The following is a 20,016-nucleotide window of genomic DNA, read 5'->3' on the forward strand; positions in this document are numbered from 1 at the left end:
CATGTTGGCCCCCTCCCCCGGCCCCCCTCTGCATTCAGCAGGCGCTGACTGTTTGCACCGGCGGAGGCGCGCAGGGCCAGTGACGGGGAGGACTGGCGAGCCTGGCGCGGGCACAGGAAGCCCGAGGGGGGGGGGAGGCCGGAGACGTGGCCGGACCCCGGAGCCTGCGGAGAGCCGGAAGGCCGCCCGACCGCCACGGAGGCCTCTTCAGGTCTGGGATTCTGGGAAGAAAGCAGGGATGAGCTCCCCGGCCCCCGCCGGGTCCTGCTAGAATACTCAGACAAAGGCCACCGCATGTCCGGCGGCCTCCTCCCGCCACGCTGTCTCCAGCCGCTGACTGCCAGGTGGCCCCCAACACCGGCCGTCTCGGGGCTCTGCCTGCAGCTCCGCTTTGTCAGGAAAGGAGAACCCGAAGCGGGTCGGAACCTTCGGCTCCACTTACCTCCTCCTCCTCTTCTTCCTCCTCGTCATCGTCGGACTCCAGGAGCACGTCCAGGGGGTCCTCTAGAAGGCAAGAATAAAGCCAAAAGGGAGCCGGACCAAAGCCGTCCCAGCGTACGTAATGGGGCAGCCGGGGCTCGGCGGACGGTCCGGGCCCAGAGACGGGCTCCTGGGTTCAGATCTGGCCTCAGACACTCCTCGTGGGGTGGCCCTGGAGTCACTTCACCCCCATGGCCGAGCCCTGCCCGCCCTTCTGCCTCGCAGCCAGGACCCAGGCCGGTTCAGCACAAGAACCGCCACGTCCTCCCCCGCATAGCAGGGGGGCTCTACTGGCTCGCCAAGGCGGAGAAGAGGCAGCTGTGGGACGGACGCCGGGAAGGAATGGACAGACGGAAGAGGGGAAGGCCTCTGGGGGGAGGGCAGGACCCGAAGGTAGCAGGATGGGGGGCAACTGCTGGGGAGGGAGACCCCCCATCTTAGCCCGCGGGGGCTCCGGTGAGCCCAAAGAGGATGGAGGAGGGTGCTGGGCCCACCCCGGCCCGCCTCGGACCCCTGCCTTCCCCCAGAGCGCTGCTCTGCCCCGCCGCGAGGGGCCCCTGCGCCCCCCCCCATTCAGCGCCTCCCCAGCACAGCCTCCCCCCAGGGGCTCCGAGGCCAGGCTCTGCCCTACCTGAGTTAAGCTGTTTGATGATGAATTCGATCTGGCGGATCATCTCGGCGTTGCCCTCCTTGATGAAGCAGCGCAGGATCTCCTCCATCCCCTGCGAGCGGCGAGAAGGAGCGCTCAGCGCCCGCCCCTCCGCGCCCAGGCAGGCTGCTCAGCCCCGGACCCTGAACCTCCGGGCCTCAGTTTCCCCATCTGCAAAGGAAGGGGCGGCCCCGCCCACCTCCGCGCTCCCTCCCTCCCTCCCTCCCGCTTATCCTCTCCTGGCACCTTCCCCGACACCTGCCACGTCCCCCCCGCGGGGCACAAGAGCCGCGTCAAAATGAGGCCCGTCACAGGGTCTACTTCTAGAGCCTGCAGGAGAGATTTGAACCCAGATCCTCAGTGTTCTTTGTCTTGGGCACCGGAGCCCGGACCTGCTCCAGATGTGGGATGGCCCTGTGTGATGGGGGTGTCTCTCGGGCGGCCTTAAAGGAACCAGCCCTCACGGATGGCCCAACGGCGCCAGGAGGTTCTTGAGGAGACGCCCGGCTGGAGGGGAAGCTCCGAACGTGAAAACGAGGCCGCGGGCAGGACGAGGAGCTGCCGGGCCCAGGAGGGCGCGAGATGACCAAGGGCGGCCCGAGCGCAGGAGGCCGGCACCCGGCAGGACGTCCGCTCGGGTTTTACGGCTAAAAACGCCTCCTCGGTGGCTGCCTTCGATGGGGGCCGAGCGGAGCTCCGAGGGGGGCCTGGAACCCACCGACGAAAGGCGGCAGCGCTCGGGGTCCCAGAGAGCCCCGGAAAGGCCGGTCTCTGGTTTCTTTAAGCCTCGCTTCTACAGCCTTCCTGCTGACCAGCAGGGAAGGGGGGGAGGCTGCGGGCCGGCATTTCTTGTGCCGGCTCCAGAGGGCTGCCGTGTCTGCGGCTCCCGCCTCCCGCCCATGAGGACCCTCCGGCCCGGCCGCCCCTGCCCAAGTCTCCAACGAGGGCGCCTGCACGGGGGCCTCCAGCGGCTCCGAGGGTCCGGCAGGACAAGGACCTGGACCGCCGGCTTCTCTCAGGAAGAGCCCCAGAAGGCGGGAGGCAGGGCCCGGCCTCCACTCCAGAGCAGGCAGGTCCGAGGCCGAGCCTGCGGTCACGCTGCCGCCGGGACCCTCCCTCTACCCCGGGCCTGCCGGAGCTGCTGCCCTCCTTCCCGGCCCCAGTGAGAGATGGCATGGGGGGGGGAGGGATCAGAGAGCCATTAGGTGGGGGGGCACGGCCTGAGCCGCAGGAGGGCGCCAGCAGCTGGACACGTGAGCCAGGTTGGTCTTTCTTGGCTGCTGCCTGGAGGACACGCCTCTGGGCACCAGGGAAGGCAAAGGGGCCGAGGGGCTCCTCCGCCTCAGGCCCTCCCAGACGTGCGCCATATTGTGCCAACCCGGATGCCAGCCTGATGCTCCCCGACCACCCCCAGCTCCTTCTGCTACCCCTCACGTGGCAAGGACTCGAGGCCTCTCCCGACCCCGGCTGTCGTCTTCCGGACGGTCTCTGGCCAACCAGAGGGCTCTGTCTGTCCAGGAATAATATAGCTCTGGATGGCCAGATCACCCTGACCTGGCAGGGTGCTTGAAGTCCACTTAGACCCCCAGATCTTTACCAGACAAGTTTCTGCCCCTCCTCCTACAGGGACGCGGTTTTCTGAGCCCAAACAGAGCCCTTGCGGGTGCTTCCTCACTTTTCCCGAGTCCATTCGGCCTCGCGCTAACGCGGCCGCTCCTCGGCTTGTGTCCCGGCCGGCTTCTCCTGGATCCCTCCTGTGGACGTCTGGAGGCTTGGCCCCTGCCCTGGAGGCCCTGCGGGCGCCGGCGTAGCACCCGTCAGGCACGCGAGGGCTGGCCCTGCTCCGCGCTCCCTCCCACTTCTTTCTGTGCAGTTTTCCTTCTTCATGGGGCAAATGTGCCCAGGCCCAGGAGCCCCTCGCCACTGCCGCCTGCCCTCCCGGAAGGCTCTCAAACGGTCGGGCTCATCCGGGGATCATGCCAGGCCTCGGCTTGGCTTCGAATCTTCCATCTTCCTCTGGAGAAGGTCCGAGGACGAGCGGTTGCCCGCAGCCTCCCTTTCCCTGCCTCTGGGCTGGACAGCAGAGGTGGAAATGCCCTTCTGGGGCAGCTGGACCTTCTCGGTCAGGCCCATTTGGGGCTCTCTTGGCAGAGATGCTGGAGGGACATTTCCTGCTCCGGCTCACTTTACAGAGGACATGGAGGCGTGCGCAGCGAGGGGACTTGGCCAGGGTCTCACGGCTAGCGAGTGTCTGCCACTGGATCTGCATTCAGGACAAGGAGTCTTCCGGGTGGTGGGCCCAGAGCTGTCTCCGCTTTTCCCATCAGCCAAGCGGTCGAATCTCACCTTTTGTGGGGCTGCTCGTGCTTGCCATGCGGAAAGCCTCCAGCGTCTCTTGGGCGAGAGGCGAGCCTGAGCTCGTGTTCTGGGTTCGAGCCGGCCCTTCACCCCTCTTGGTGCCGAATTCGTCCTTAGAGCCAGGCGGGATCCGTGGGAAGAAGCCATGTGTGCTCAGAGGCCTGGAGACGACCTAAGGGGCCAGCGGCGGAACCGTTCCCAAATGCGGACGCCCTCGTGCCCACTCGTGGCAGATAAGCATGAGGAACACGAGCAGGAGAACGAAGGTGGCCTTGACGCGGCTTTCAGAGCGTTGCGGAGCACTCGACAAACCCACCCGGGGAGGCGGGGCCTAGTATGGGCCCCATTTTGTAGATGAAGAAACTGAGGTGGGCGGGGGGAGGGGACTCCCTCGGAGCTGCCTGGAAAGCCTCTAATGGAGCATCTGGGCAGGAAACCCTAAAATAGCCGGTGGGGTTTGGGGTCTCTTCCCCCACCCTTGTCCCCCCAGGCACGGATGGCGTCACCAGGATCTCTGACGTCCCCCCCAAGTTTCTCACCATCGCCCTTGCTTCCTCCCGGATGGATGGTATGGAAAGGATGCTGTACAAGGCGCCATTCACGTAGGGCTGGATCTGTGGGGGAAGAGGCGAGAACACACCTTACGGCCTTGTCTCGGCGCCCTCGTTACCCAAAGCCAAAGTGTGCCCAGTGAGACTCCTCCCAGCTACGCCTCTAGCCAGGTCACTGGGCTCTCTCCAAAGGCGGCGGGTGTCCATTCTCTGTAGGCAGGGGTCGCTGTGAGGACCGCAGAGCTCTTTCCAACAACCGGGATTCTTTGTGTTTTTCTCAGTAGCTCCGTCCTCACCAAGAGGGACCCCCCTCTCCTCTCCAGCCCTTTTCTTCAGTGGGACCAACAAGAGCCCTGCTCACTCCCCCAGAAAGAAGCAGGGAAAGCCCTCCTGACCATGTGTCCGGCCCTCCCCTGCCCCGGCCCGCCCCGATTCTAAGCGAGCCCCAGTCAGTGCAGACACGGCCACGAGGCTGCAGGAGGAACCCCGAGGGAGAGCCTCTTTTTCTGCAGGCAATTCTTATGGCATTGACTATTTCTGCTTTTCTGCCTGGGGCTGCGAGGCTTTGTGCCGGTGCCGGGTGCTGCTGAGAAAGCGTCTAGTCCTTCTAGTCCCATTCGGTGTTCTCCAGTGCTCCGACCAGACTAACTTTGAACCATTCTAAACGCGCCTTCACTTCTTTCTTGTTTGTTTTTTGGCCTGATGCATCTGGTTCTGCGGGGGGAAGAGAACGGCCCCTACGGATATGGTTCTAGTCTCTATTTGCTCTGTAACTCGGCTGACCTGCCCTCTGGGAGCCTGGCTGCTACGCCGCACGCGGCATCATGGCTTACTGCAAATATGATTTACTGCCTGCGAGGGACACCGTCAGATGCTGCAAACACGCTGCGGAGGAGGCGCCTCCTCCAAAGAGCTTTCTGGAGTGCCTCCACGTGTGCATCAAAGAACACGGAATAATGACTAAAAAGTCATCATGGTGGGGCAGCTGGTTAGCTCAGTGGATTGAGAGTCAGGCCTAGAGATGGGAGGTCCTGGGTTCAAATCTGGCCTCAGACACTTCCCAGCTGTGTGACCCTGGGCAAGTCACTTGACCCCCATTGCTCACCCTTACCATTCTTCCACCAAGGAGCCAATACACAGAAGTTAAGGGTTTAAAAAAATAAAATTAAAAATAAATAAATAAAAAGTCATCATGGCAAACCTCCCCCCCCGTACCAAGGCCCCCCGACCCCCGCCCCAGGGTTAACCCGGCAGGCAATACCTCGTGGTTCTCGTGGCCGAGCAGGTCTGAGAGGACTTTGAGCACCAGACTGGCCACCTTGGCGCACATGTTCTTCCCTGCAGGAAAAGGAGATGGATGAGAGCTCTGCGCCCTGAGCCCAGGAACGGGGAGGGAAGGCTGCCATCCTGCGCCTCTCGTGTGGTGCTCAATGGCCCTGGGAGGAAGGTGTCATGAGCCCCCCAGGTGGTGGAAGAAGGCCCAAAGAGCTGCCAAATGGCAGAGGCAAGATTTGAACTCAGATCCAACATGGCCTCCACGGTGACACTTGGCTGTGCCTCCTGGACATGCCAGCCCCCCTTTGCTTCCAAGTAGGACAAACAGGGGTGCTGCCCCTCCTCCCACACGGGTACTGTGGTGAAAAGTGAAACAAGCACCCCCTGTGGTGGAAGGAAAGGGGGGGAGCCGCGTGCTGGCAGAGGTTCACAAATAGCACCTCATCTGACCCTCTCACTGACCCCGGGAGAGGTGCTGCTATTGTCCCCCTGGTACAGTCAAGGAAACTGAGGCAGAGGCCAAATGACTCACGTGGGCTCACACTGGGGCTGGATCTGAACTTGGGTCTCCCCAACTCCAGGCCAGAGTTCTGTCCCCTGCACCCTGCTAGGGCCTAGCCATGGAGTTGGAACCCCAAGTAAGTGGATTCCTCTAACCCGGGAAGAGGCACATCATCAGCTCCATGCTTTGGGCCCGCAGTCACGTGCGAAGCCTCGTCTGCCCTTCCTCCTCCCAGGAGGACGAGGTTAGGCCGGGGATCCCCGGCTCTGGGCCCCCTTTCCGGACTGCCAGCTGCCTCGGACTCATCTCCCCTCCAAGGCCCCCCTATCGAAGCAAGCTGGGCAGGATGGCGCCCGACGGACCGAGACAGGAAGGAGGCGGGAAGGCCGGAGGCCGAGGCCGAGCTGCCCCCCTCCCCCGGGGCCCGAGGCGGCAGACCTGCGCTGCGCAGGCAGAGGTTCATCAGCAGGGCCACGGAGTACTCGAGCGTGTAGTCGGACAGGCAGTCGGGGTCCTTGAGGACGTCGATGAGCCAGAAGATGAGGCCATCCTGGATCATGGTGGACTGCAGCCCGCGCCTGCAAGGGAAACCCTGCTGAGCTGCTCCTCCGGGGCCGAGCCTCGCGCTGCGGCCGGGCCCCCCACCTGGCTTCAGTGGGTCCCGTCGGGAGTCGAGCCCCGGAACAAGCCGCCCCACGTGCCCGGGGGGATCCGGGCATCTGTGTAGGGCAGAGAACCGGCCTGGGTTCTGTGGAAGAGGCCAAGCCCAGAACAGGTGTGGGGCGCTTCGGCTGGCCTCGCCGAGCTGCCGTTGGCAGGGCGACTCCCAGAGGGACGCCATGCGGCGCGGCGGGCAGCGCTCTGGGCCCGAGACGGCTTCGAGCCTGTCTCTGCCAGGGGAGGCCTCTCCGAGGCTGCGTTTCCTTCTCTGTAAGATGAGCTGGTTCGGCCGGGCCCCTCCCAAGCCTAGGACGGTAGAAGGGCTCGCAGCGGCCTACCAGACCCGGATTTCCAGGAGGTGATGGTTCCGCCTACAGCGCTGCTCCCCACAATCTAGCCCGTGTGGCTCGAGGGTGCAGAAGGTGCCCCAAAGCTGCCCCGTCACAGCCCCTGGGGCAGACAGCAAGGAGGCTCAGTGGGCAGAGAGCCAGGCCCAGAGATAAGAGATCCCGGGTTCAAATCTGGCCTCAGACACTTCCTAGCTGTGTGACCCTGGGCAAGTCACTTGACCCCCATTGCCCAGCCCTTGCGGCTCTTCTCCTTGGAACCAATACAGAGGACTGATTCTAAGACAAGGGGAGGGTTTACAATATATACATCGGGGCCCTTTTCAACTTCGCATCGGGGGTCACGTTTTACAAACTCCATCCCGCTGCCCTCTGCCAACCTGGGACCTCAGCACAGCGCCACCTCCTAAGTCCTGCCCTTTCTACTGCCTCTGCCCCATGCCTGGCATCTCCTCCCTCCTCGCCTCTGCCTCCAGGCCTCCTTCAAGACTCCCCTTAAATCTCACCTTCCCCAAAAGGAAGCCTTGGCTGGTCCCCTTCAGTGCTAGAGCCTTCCCCCCCCCCCTGAGATCACCACCCAGCCACCCTGCCTTTATCTGTATGGGCAGAGCTGCCTGTGTGCTGACTGCCCCGCCAGGGGGCGAGCCTGAAGCCAGGGAGGCCTTCCTTGGGTCCCCCACACTTAGCACAGCGCCTGGCACAGAACCTCGTCATAAATGCTTCCTGACTTTGAGACTCGGTTACTGCGGTGAGGCCCCTCCGACCCCCGAATTCCCTGGAACACTGAGGAAGGTCTGACAGCCGAGTCTGGGCCAGGCTATCACGGGGCAGCCGGGAGCTGCTGGCCTCAGGCTCCCTGTTTTCCTCCTGGTGTCAACAGAGCACAAGAGCCCCGAGCTTCCTGGTGAGAACGTGCTCAAACCCCTGCGGCCCCTGACCACTGGGGCCCCTGACCACTGGGGCCCCTGACCACTGGGGCTCCTGACCTCTGGGGCTCCTAACTCTTGGGGCTCCCAACTCTTGGGGCTCCTAACTCTTGGGGCTCCTAACTCTTGGGGCTCCTAACTCTTGGGGCTCCTGGGCGAGGAAAGGTCTCAAGCATCCGAGGAAGGAGAAGACGACGGCTCGGCTCCTCCCGGCTGGCCGTGTCTCACTCCAATGCCGTGACGTCTCGGTGGGGGAGATGCTGGGAAGGCCCCGGCGGAGCGTGCCGAGATCTCAGGATCCCGAAGCTTCGGGGACTGTTTCAGGAAAGAGGACGAGCCGGAAGCTCTCTCTCGCCCGCCACGTGTCTCCGCAGCTGGGGAAGCTCAGGGAGGGTGCCAAGGACAGCCAGGTGAGGGCCGCCACTCCCGGCTTCTGCTCGTGAAAGCCGGACTTTCAGCAGGTGGCGTCGGCTCGGACTGAGGGCGGGAAGGGCCCGGGAGGCCATCGTGCCCCTGTGCAGGGGGGAGGCCAAAGCCCGGGGCGCCCGTATTCAGACTCGGACCTCCGGACCCCAGTCCAGTGCCCCCCTTCGGCCGCTCCACAAGTCTGACGGCTCTCCTCCCAACAACCCCGCGTGTGGGCATCTTCAGCCGGACCACAGGCCGAAGTCGTAGCCCCGGAGGGCAGCCTCGGGGACCGTCGGAGACCCTGCGAGGGCCGCTGCACGGAAAGGCCGGGATCGATTGAGCCCCCGAGGGAAGGGGGGCCGGAATCGGGAGACAAGCGGCCCAGGTGGCGGTCAGAAAAGAAGCGGAGCTTCCTGGGCCTGGCAGAGATGCCCCTGCGGCCCCCTCGCCTCCCTCAGGGGGAAGAAGAGTGAGAAGACCAGTCCAAGGGAGGCTTAGACGCTGCCACGAGAAAGAAATGCTCGTCACGGCATCCCGTCGAGGCAGTTCATTAGGTTTTCTTGGGAGTCCTTGAGGAGGCCGAAGCAGGAAAGTGGACGAGGCTACCTCTGGAGGTAGTGAGCCCCCTGTGACCCTCAGGTGTGCAAACCAAAGCTGGATGACCGCTGTGGGAGGGTGTATTCTGTAGAGATCTTTTTAGGGCCTAACGAGGTCTCTCCCCACTCCAGAACTCTGCAGTCTGAAACCCACTGAGCGGTTGTGCAGGATAAAATAGACTATTTGCCTGGAACCGTATTTCTGCTCCTTCTAACGCGGGGCGCAGCCTGTTGGTGCGGAGGGGCCGAGGAGGAGGGGTCCTCGGGGAAGACCCCAGCCCTGGAGGGTGGGGAGAGTTTGGGGAGAGAAGGAAGCGCAGCCCTGGAGGAAAGGAAAGCGGCGGAGGGAGGCAGCTGCTTCTTTCAGGGCAGACGACGCTGGGTTGGGAGTCGGAGGCCCGAGGCCGCCCCGGCTACCCGACTAGCCTGGAGTCGGCCTCCGAGACAACCTCTCCGCCTTTCCAGCTGCTCTACGGCCGTGGAAGAAGCGGGGACGGCTCGTCTGAGCAGACGCAGAACACCGAGGGCAGCCTACGCAGCAGCGTCTGTGCTGACGCGTGGCACAAAGGAAACCAGCTCGCGGGCAGGCGATCTCCAGGGAAGCCCAGCGGGCGGGGACCGGACGGCCCTCCCTCCTCTCACCAGGGGAGGCCTGTAGGCGAGGCAGGGGGAGCTCCTGGGAGACCTCCGGGAGAGCTGAAGATCTCTTGGTTGTTTTTCCAAGGGGAGCGAGACATCCGGGGCTTGTTCGCCCTTTCCGAGGTGGCTCCTCCCTCCCTCCACGAAGCAGCATGGCGGGTATCTAAGGCCCGGCTGCCCTCACAGACCCTCCCTGACCCGCTGCAGAGACCTCACCTGAGGCTGAATTTCTGCAAGGCGCCGAGCACGTTCTCGCGGGTGAGCAGGTCCTGGTCCTCCTCTTTCAGCCTCTCTTCCAGCATCCTTAGCAGCTTGGTGTTCTGGGAGAGGTAGAGTCGACCTAGGCCGGGAGAGAAGGGCACGTGGGATTGGGGGCAAGCTCGGCTGGGAAGAGGCTCAATCGTGATTACACTGGCTATGCCGCCCAGACCACAGCGGGCACCAGCCTGGGAAGAACTCGCTTCATTTATTTATTTATTTATTTGGGTTTGTTTTTTTTTTTTGGAACCCTTAACTTCTGTGTATTGGCTCCAAGGCAGAAGAGTGGTCAGGGTGGGCAATGGGGGTCAAGTGACTTGCCCAGGGTCACACAGCTGGGAAGTGTCTGAGGCTGGATTTGAACCCAGGACCTCCCGTCTCCAGGCCTGGCACTCTATCCACTGAGCTACCCAGCTGCCCCCAAGAACTCATTTTAAATAGAAGATTTCTCTTCCCCAGGGACTGAGGCGGGAGCTGAAGGCCATGGCTTTACTCCTCAGACAAGAAAGGTCACAAGCCACAAAACAGCCATCCTCCCCCATTCCAACTAAGGTCGGGTTTTCTGAAAGCCTTTCTGGGAGGGGGGGAGTCAAGCCTGAGGTGTGAGTGAGGCGGGGGGAGCCCAGAGCAGCAGCAGCTACCCCGGAGCCAGGCAGGCCGGACTCTAGGCTTGATCTAGCAGATAGACAGACAGAGGGAGGAGGCTTGGCTCTGACGCCACGGTCCAGTTCCCAGGCACTGGCACTTGTGTAGAAATGCCAGCTGTGCCCTCCCTGCCTGCCATGAGAGGCAACTCCACGGGGACCTGGTGCTATCAGTTGGGGCTGAGTTCCCAAGCTAGTCCACGTTCCCAGAATAGTAGAGTAGAACACCAAGGGAGCTGGATTCAGATCCTGGGGCTGATCCCGACTTCGGTGACTCTGGACAAGTTACCCGACCTCCTGAGCCTCCATTCTGACTTTTGTAAAACGAGCTTAGGAAGACTTCCGCACCGCCCAGCCTATGGGAAGAGGCCATTGCTCGGCCCGCTTCCGAGCACCATTCCAGCGTGTGTGATTTTTACTAAATAACTGACTGACCAAAGCATGTCCCGTCTGCACAAGCCCTCAGACATGCTCAAACCACGAGCAAATCTGCAGAAAACTGGGGCGCCTCGTTCTGAGAGAGCAAGCTCTCGCTCTGCTCCCGGGGCCGGTCTGGGTTATCTTTGGGATTCTCGGCTTTGCTTTGATTGCAGTGACGACAGAGATGGGCTTTTTTTTTAACCCTCGCCTTCCATCTTAGAATCAATACTGTGCATTGGTTCTAAAGCAGAAGAACACTAAGGTCCAGGTGATGGGGGTGAAGTGACTTGCCCAGGGTCACCCAGCTAGGAAGGGTCTGAGGCACTGAGCACATCAGCTTTGATGGCCCCCCCATTTCGCTGTGTCCTGAAAAGGGCGCTGCCAAAAGCTGGTAGTACCTTTCAGGAATCTTTTAGAAAGAGGCACAGGCAAGGCAAAGCCCAGGCGGTCACTGGACTTGGCTAAGAAAACCCAAGGCAAGTGCTTGCAGTCCCCTGTTAGGATGCACCAACAAGGGGAGAAAGACTGGAGCCTTCCAGGACTTCCCTTTCTACAGAGCAGGAGTGGCTCACATGAGGCAGCAGGATCCGAACTCTCACCTTCTGCAAGCGATGCAAAGGCGTTGATGAGCCGTGCCATGTACTGTCGGACCACGTCACTCTTGGAATGCAGCAGCTGGAGCACATTCCTCTGCAAGAAAAAGCCAACGTAAAGAAGGGGAGTGAGGAAGAGTGACCCCGAGTGCTTTTCTCACTAAATCTACAAGTCAGAGACATGGTCACAGAAGCCCACCCGGGCTGCAGCCTCTTCCTGTGGGGGTCATCACACCCGGCCGCCATCTTCTCCCCTCCCCATTTCTGCCAGAGGCACGCCCATCCTTCCAGGCTTTGGCTCATCCCTTCCTCACTCTGCATCCAACCAGCCTCCAACCCCAGTGGCTGCTCAGAAAATGGGGTTCGGGTCCACTTGAGAAGGCTTTGGAAAACCCAACAGAGGGGTTTACCGTTTCACCCAGAGGGACAGAGAACTGCCGGGATGGATGGGGAATGCCACGGTCACACCCCCACTTTCAGACACTCTTGGGAGCTTGGTGGAGGCAGAGGGAGGGAGAAAGGAAGAGAGAGAAAGCAGGAAGCCCAGGGAGGAGGCTGTCGCAGCTAACAGTCCAGACTGAACAAAGAAGGAAACCGAGTCTAAAAGGTCAGAAGGGATGGTGGGAAAATGGCCAAGAACTGGCAGAGGATAGGAAGGGCACAGTCTGGAGCAACGCCAAGGCTGTGGAAAGGGCAGATGGGCAGGTGTCCCCGACAGAAGTGTGGAAGGGAAAAGAGGAGACCCTCTCTTTGGGTCAGCCTGGGTCTGAGGTGGCCTGGGCCATCTTGTCTGGGGGGATTGGCTGTGAGGTCATAGGTCACCTTACAGGGTCTGCTGGGAGGACGGGAAGCCTGGTCCGTGGGCCAAGAAGTGAGGGGAGGAAGCCAAAGGCCAAGACTGGTTCAAGGGGAGGTAGAGAAGGCTGCCAGGGTCGAGGAGCCCTGGCATGTTTGTAGACCAGGGAGAGAGCCAGTAGAGAAAAGAATGAAGATAAGAAAGTGGCCGAGGGGGCAGAGATGAGAAGGGAAGGGTCAAGGGTCCGATGGGGGGGTGCTGGGCTTAGAGATGGAGGCACTGGGCTCAGATCTGGCCTCAGACACTTCCTAGCTGTATGACCCTGGGCAAGTCACTTAATGCCCATTGCCCAGCCCTTTACTCTCTTCTGCCTCAGAACTGATCCCAATGCAGAAGGGTTTAAAAAAAGAGGGTACAGCTGTCCTGGATGGGCCCCGGCTGGTGACAAGAGTGAAGGCAGCAAGGGCGAAGGAGAGCCCTCTGGGAGCCCTCCGGGAGCAGGTCCTGCAGCTGCCCGCGGCCTGGCCAGGGGCCCCTCGTGCCTCACCCACCTGGCGGTGGCTCTGACAGTCCAGCAGGTCGTTGCTGATGTAGGCCTGCAGCACCGTCTCCCTCTGCTCTCCGGGATGAGACGTGGTCAGACGCTGGGGGAGAGAAGGCGGCAGTCTGCGGGCTGTTCTTGCACCCGGGGCAGCGGGCAGAGCCCTCCTGGGAGCCCTCCGTGTGGGGGGTGGACGTGGGGAATCTCGTGGGCCCTCGAGGAGCTCTGCCAGGCCTGGTGAGGGCAGTGCCCGGGGGCTGGGGAAGGCGGTGCCTGAGGCCGCCCCCGCCGGAGGGGCGTCAGCAAGACAGACTGGACAGGACGGGGGACGTCTGCCAACTGAGGGGAGGGGGGAGTGCCGGCCCCATGGGCTGCTGGGACACAGAGAAGCCCGATGGGCCGGAACCAGGACGGCAGGGCCCAGCCGGCGCCCCTTCCTCGGTGTCTCCACACGGCACGGCCTCCCCTCGGACGCCGCCCTTCCCCTGTCTCCGTCAGAGGCCCGGAGGGGCCCCGGGCCCTCCTCTGGCAGGGGCGCCCCTTCTTAGGGGTGGTTGGGGGGCTCCGCCCAGACAGCGCAGAGCCTGGAGGCAGGGAGAGCCACGTGTGGCCTTAGTAGCCTGGTGACTTCACCCCCATCTGCCTCAGTTTCCTCATCTGGGAAATGGGGATGAGGGGAGCACCTGCCTCCCTGCCTCTGGGGATCCCACGAGGTGTGTTTATAAAGCTCCGCAGACCCTCGCGAGGCCTCTGGGGGTGCTCGTTACCGCCTGCAGACCCTCCCCCGAGCGCAGCGCCCCCGGCTGTCTGTCTGTCCCTTGCTCGCTCGCTGGCTGGCCACGCTCTAGAGCATGTAAAGGCTGTTCCATGGCGGGGTCTCCTGTCACCGGCGCAACCCCCAGAGCGGAACTGCCCCCTCGGGCGCTGGGCGCCTTCGCTGTCCGGCCACGGGGGCCCCCGAGGAGCCCAAAGCCGGCAGTGGCGGCCCTGCGGCCTGAGCTGCTCTGGTGCCAGGACGTGGGCTGAGGCCGGGCGGGGTGTCCCTAGCGGAGAGCGTCACCCCCCGGGGGCACCCCACAGAGGAGGCTCCCCCCACTCTGCACGCTCTCCCCCACGTGGCAAGAGAAAACCTCGGGGACACTCTGAAGTGGAGACGAGGCCCTGGGAGGCCGGGGCGGGGGGCAGGGAGGCCAGATGGGGTCAGGGAGGCCGGCGGGGGGGAGTCAGGGAGGCCGGGGAGGGGGGGGTCAGGGAGGCCCGCACGTACCCAGCGCAGCGCCTGCAGCAGGAAGGCCTTCAGCCGGTCACTGCCGAAGGTCAGGTCCTTCTTGAGCTTCTCGTAGTCCAGGGAGGGCAGCAGCGGGACTTCCTTCAGCTTCCTGCTCAGCACCCAAAGAGGACAGGACGAGGGTCCCTGTGAGGGCGCCGCCTCGGGGCCTCGCTGCCGGGGAGACGCTTCCGGCACCCCCTCAGGACGTGGGGACCACGGCCAAATGGCCGGCAGGGCCGGGAGCCTCCCGCCGCCCCGGGGTCTGCCAGGAGGGAGCGGAGGGAGATCATTACTTACGCGGGCGCCAGGGAGGCCCTCAACATGGTGGAGGCCTGGGAGGAGACAGGGAGGAAGAGGAGTGAATGGAAAGGAAGCCCCGAAGGCCTCCCTCACGGCACAAGTCCCTGCCGCAGCCCCCCTTTAGTCAGCACAACGGGGGATCCCCCTGAGCTCGTCAGCGCCCCAGGAGCACCCCGAGGAGTCTGGGAAGGCCCCCGAGGGTGGGGGGCTGGGAGAGAAGGGGGGGCTGGCCGGGAGGCTCCCCTCGGTGCCCTCCCTTTGTCCGCCGCCCACCCTGGCCGCCTCGGGCAATGCTGGACAAACGGCCACGAGGCCTCCGCCGGGCTTCAGGCTTTGGGGGGACACGGGACACCCGCACAGATGCAGGGAGAAGGCCCAGCGAAGGCCCTGCCTCTCCCCCATCCACACTTGGGGCCTCTGGCGGGCCTCCCGGGAGCAGGCTGGGGCCGACTCTGAAAGCGACAGCCTGGCCAGTCCGGGGCGCCCCCTGGTGGCCATCCCTGCCCAGCCCCTCCCCTTCCCCTCGGCCACCTGCTCTGCCATCATCCCGGCTCACAGAGGGGAGGCTGGAGGCTAACGAGTGTCCAAGTCTGGGTGAAAGGCCAGGAGGGGATTCTGGGTCCAGCCAGAGAGCAGAAGGCCCTGGAGCCGGGAGCTTGGGGCGACCCTGCTGCTGAGGGAATGGTGAGCCCGGGGCCGGGTGTGGGGGCCGGGTGTGGGGGTCGGACCAAGGCCTGCTCCACTCCGAGGCCCAGCGCCAAGCCTCCATCCCCAGAATCCTGCCTTCTCTGAGCGGGGGGCCCCGATGGCATTCCTAGTCAGTGGGGGGAGCTGGCAAGCAGGAACTCCTTGAGGGCACCCCCGAACTGGCTCTCTTTCTGCCTTGCGCGGAGCTCCTGCCCATCACGGGGGGCCTCGGCTCTCTGGGCTCTCTCCGACGCCCCGTCCATCCTCCCCCCCAGGCCCAGAACCCCTTCTCTCATGGGGCCTCATCAGGCTTCAGTGTTCCACGTCTCCCCAGCCGTCCACTGAGGTGGCCTGGCAGTACCACTGCCCAGATCTGGCCTCTGGCCCCCAAGCAATCACTTTACCCATCTGCTTCAGTTTCCTTATCTGTAGAATGGGGGTCCTCCCAGCTCCTCCCTCTCAGGGTCATAGTGAGCCTCTGGTACTTTCCGGCGCTGTACAAATGTCTGTATTCTGACTCGTCTGCCCAGTGACCCAGGCATCCCGGGTGGTCAAGCCCGCGAGCCTCCTTGGGCCCTCGCACTCAGGGCTCTACCCGCCCATGGATGGTCCTCTTGGCTGCCCAGCTCTGTGGCCTGGACTCTTCACGTCCCTCTTCCTTTGGACTTCCCAGATACCCCTTGAAGCCTCCCTCAGCCTCCTCTGGGGGCCTCCCATTCTGCTCTGCCAGACACGGATATTGCTCTGGGCAATATTATACTATAGCTAAATTCAAGAGCCACCGAGGCAAGGAGAAAATACTGCAAGCAACCAGAAAGAAACAATTCAAATACCATGGAGCTATAATGATTACAAAGGCTTCAGCAGCCTCCACATTAAAGGATAGGAAGTCTTGGAATATGATATTCCAGAAGACAAAAGAACTAGATTTACAACCCAGAATCATCTATCCAGCAAAATTGAATATATTCTTCCAGGGGGAAAAATGGTCATTTAATAAAATGGAAGATTTCCAAGCTTTCCTGATGAAAAGATAAGACCTAAACAGAAAATCTGATGTCCAAATACAAGACTCAAGAGAAGCATAAGAAGGTAACTAAGAAATAAAATTTAAAGTATTCAATAAGGTCCACTATTCATATGTGGAAAGATGATATTTAAATTTCTTGAAATTTTTTGTCAGTATTAGTCATAAGGAGTATAAATAGACAGACAGAGGGGGTAGGAGTAAGATCATTAGGATTAAGGGGTGAAAAAGGAGTGCATTGAGAGAAAAGGGAAGAGAGACATAGAATAGGGTATATTATCTCACCTAAAGAGGCACAAAAAACTATTACAGTGGAGGGGAGGATGAAGGTGGTGATGGGGGAATGCTTAAACCTTACTTTGACTGGAATTGGCTCAGAGAGGGAATAATGGCCAGTCTCATCTGGGTATAGAATCCTACCTTATCTTATAAAGAAGTAGGAGGGGAATAAGATAAAGAAGGGGGAGTAATAGAAGGGAGGGAGAAGTAGAGGCTGGTGATTAAAAGCAAAACACCTGTGAAAGGGAAAAGAGCAGAATCAAAAAGGGAAAAAGATGAAGGAGAATACACAGTTGGTAATCATAATTGTAAATGTGAATGGGATGAACTCATTATAAAATAGAATCAAATAATAGAGTGGAATAAAAACAATTCTATAATATGTTGTTTATAAGAAACACATCTGAGGCAGGGAGACACACACAGAGTAAAGATAAGGGGCTGGAGCAGAATTTAATGTGCATCATCTGAAGTAAAAAAAGCAGGAGTAGCTGGAATACTATTGTGCTCAAAGGAATAATAAACTGGAGGAATTCCATGTGAATTGGAAAGACCTCCAGGAATTGATGCAGAGTGAAAGGAGCAGAGCCAGAAGAACATTGTACACAGAGACTGATATATTATGGTTAAATCGAATGTAATGGACATCTGTACTAGCAGCAATGCAAGGACCCAGGACAATTCGGAGGGATTTATGGAAAGGAACACTATCCACATTCAGAGGAAGAACTGCAGGAGTAGAAACACAGAAGAAAAACAACTGCCTGGACACTTGGGTTGATGAGAACATGATTGGGGATGTAGACTTGAAAAGACCACACCCATGTAACTATCAATAATGTGTAAATAAGTCTTGACTGACCACACCAGTGGAAATGCGAATTAGCTACGGGCAGGGGGGAGGGGTGAATTGGGGGATGGGGGGGTGAAGGGGGTGAAGGGTAAAGTAAAAACATGACTTATGTAACCAGGGAAATTTTTTCTAAAAATAAAAAATTATTTAAAAAAAAAAAAAGCAGGAGTAGCAATCATGATCACAGACAAAGCTAAAGCAAAAAAAGATTTAATTAATAGATATAAGGAAGGAAATTACATCTTGGTAAAAGATACCATAAACAATGAAGTAATATGAATCCTAAATAGATATGTGCCAAATGGTGTAGCCTCCAAATTTTTAAAGGAGAAATTAAATTAGCTTAAAGTGGAAATGGATAACTATACTAGTGGGAGACCTCAATTTCCCCCTTTCAGATCTATATAAGTCAAACCAAAAAATAAACAAGAAAAAAGTGAAGGAAATGAATGAAATTTTAGAAAAGTTTGAACTAATAGATCTCTGGAGAAAACTGGATAGGAACCAAAAGAATTATACCTTCTTTTCAGCAGTACAAGGTATATATAAACTGACTATATATCAGACTATAAAAACTTCACAATCAAATGCAGAAAAGCAGAAATAATACATGCATCCTTTTCAGATGATAAGGACAAGTCAAAAACTCATTGAAAACTAAATAATCTAATGCAAAAAAGGGGTAGATCAAAAAACAAATTATAGAAACAATTATTAATTTCATTAAAGAGAATGACAATGAAATTAAAAGCAGTACTTAGGGGAAAATTTATATCTCTACACATTTACATCAACAGAATAGAGATAAAGTAGCTCAATTAATTGGGAAGGCAACTAAAAAATACTAGAAAAAGAACAAATTAAAAATCTTCAATTAGGGCAGCTGGGTAGCTCAGTGGATTGAGAGCCAGGCCTAGAGACAGGAGGTCCTAGGTTCAAATTCAGCCTCAGACACTTCCCAGCTGTGTGACCCTGGGCAAGCCACTTGACCCCCATTTGCCTATCCTTACCAATCTTCCACCTATAAGTCAATACACAGAAGTTAAGGGTTTAAAATAAAAAAAAATCTTCAATTAAAGACTAAATTGAAAATCCTAAATCAAAGGAGAAATTAATAAAATTGATAGCAAGAGAATCACTGAACTAATAAATAAGACTAAGAGTTGGTTTTATGCAAAAAACAAACAAAAAATAGAGCATTGGTTATTATCAAAATATATCAAAAATATCAAAAATGAAAAGAATTTATTCACCACCAGTGAACAGGAAATTAAAGCAATCACATATCAGGAGCTATTTTTCCCAATTGTATGACAATAATCTGACAACCTATATGAAAAATATAAATTGCCCAGATTAACAAAAGAGGAAAAAGAATACTTAAATAATTCCATCTCAGAAAAAGAAATTGAAGGAGCCACCAATGAATTCCCTAAGAAGAAATCCCCAGGGCCAGATGGATTCACAAGTGAATTCTATCAAGAATTTAAAGAACAGTTAATTCCAATACTATATAAACTAATTAGGAAAATAGGCAGAGAAGGAATCCCACCAAATTCTTTTTATGACACAAATATTGTAGTTACCTAAGCTAGAAAGAGCAAAAACAGAGAAAAAAATTACAGACCAATTTCATTAATGAATATAGGTGCAAAAATTTTAAATAAAATACTAGCAAGGAGACTCTAGCAATATTATCACCAGGATTATTCACTATGACGAGGTGGGGGTTTATACCAGGAATGCAGGGCTGGTTTAATATTAGGAAAACTATCAGCATAATTGACCATATCAATAACCAAACTAATAGAAATCAGAAGATTATCTCAATAGATGCAGAAAAAGCCTTTGGTAAACTACAATACCCATTCCTATTAAAAACACTAGAAAGAGGGGCAGCTCCATGGCTCAGTGGATGGAGAGTCAGGCCTAGAGATGGGAGGTCCTGTGTTCAAATTTGACCTCAGATACTGCCTAGCCATGTGACCCTGGGCAAGTCACCTAACCCCCATTGCCTAGCCCTTACTACAGTGAAAGGGAATCTTTTTATCTTAATTTAATCAATCAAGTACTTGAGTGCTCTACCCTTTTAACTTAGTCAGGAACTTGAGGATCTTTTTTTTTTTTTTTTTTTTTTTTTTTTAACCCTTGTACTTCGGTGTATAGTCTCATAGGTGGAAGATTGGTAAGGGTGGGCATTGGGGGTCAAGTGACTTGCCCAGGGTCACACAGCAGGGAAGTGGCTGAGGCCGGGTTTGAACCCAGGACCTCCTGTCTCTAGGCCTGACTCTCATTGAGGATCTTTTTGATAAAAGTTCACACCCTCAGAGGACTGGAGGTGGATCCCACAGCCACTGCCCCCTGGGGAGTGATGGGGAGAGCTGATGGGGAGAGCAAACTGTGTATAAGCAGGAGCCACTGGGACCCTCATGCTCTTTTTGGCGGTTTGGTCTTTTTGGCAGCTCAGTCTTTTGCAGCTCAGTCTGGTGTGGCTTAGCTTGATTAGACATTCAATTCTGCCTTGGATTTGGCATTGGTGGCTTAAGGCATTCGGCTTTGGTGACTTATTTGGGTTGAGAAGACCCTGGCTGGAGACACTGGCTCTTCAGCTCTTCTCCTGTCTTCAGTGGGATGCTCTCTTCGGTCTGGAGCCATTCGGATCTGAACTTAGGGTATTTAGGTAGGCAATATTTTCTACCTCCTTCCTACATTTCCCCCTTTACTATCTCTACCTTGCTGTAATAAAGCTACTAAAGCTACTAACAGCCTTATGACTTAAAAGTTAATTTTTATAAATGGCAACCACAATAATTAAAAAATTCTTATATTTGTCAAACCCATTTTTAATTATTATACTACTCTTCTGCCTGGGAACCAGTACATAGTATTAATGCTAAGAAGGAAGGTAAGGGTTAAAAAAACCCACTAGAAAGCAAAGGAATAAAAAGGCCTTTCCT

At 57.5% G+C, this 20,016-nt stretch overlaps 1 protein-coding gene across 1 annotated transcript in view; it reads right to left on the minus strand.

Annotated features, from left to right (window-relative positions):
* Positions 1-20,016, minus strand: part of ARMC9 (armadillo repeat containing 9) — a 57,124-nt gene that overhangs the window by 4,960 nt on the left and 32,148 nt on the right. The window contains exons 9-18 of the mRNA XM_044675661.1: positions 14,211-14,245; positions 13,911-14,022; positions 12,654-12,746; positions 11,313-11,403; positions 9,608-9,731; positions 6,254-6,393; positions 5,300-5,376; positions 4,027-4,101; positions 1,112-1,202; positions 443-504 (exon numbers count right to left, since the gene is read on the minus strand). Coding sequence (XP_044531596.1) covers positions 443-504; positions 1,112-1,202; positions 4,027-4,101; positions 5,300-5,376; positions 6,254-6,393; positions 9,608-9,731; positions 11,313-11,403; positions 12,654-12,746; positions 13,911-14,022; positions 14,211-14,245 — 900 coding nt within the window. The remainder of the gene's footprint in view (positions 1-442; positions 505-1,111; positions 1,203-4,026; positions 4,102-5,299; positions 5,377-6,253; positions 6,394-9,607; positions 9,732-11,312; positions 11,404-12,653; positions 12,747-13,910; positions 14,023-14,210; positions 14,246-20,016) is intronic.

The sequence above is a fragment of the Gracilinanus agilis genome, chromosome 4 (genome assembly GCF_016433145.1).
Source record: "Gracilinanus agilis isolate LMUSP501 chromosome 4, AgileGrace, whole genome shotgun sequence".
NCBI classification, from domain to species: Eukaryota; Metazoa; Chordata; class Mammalia; order Didelphimorphia; family Didelphidae; genus Gracilinanus; species Gracilinanus agilis.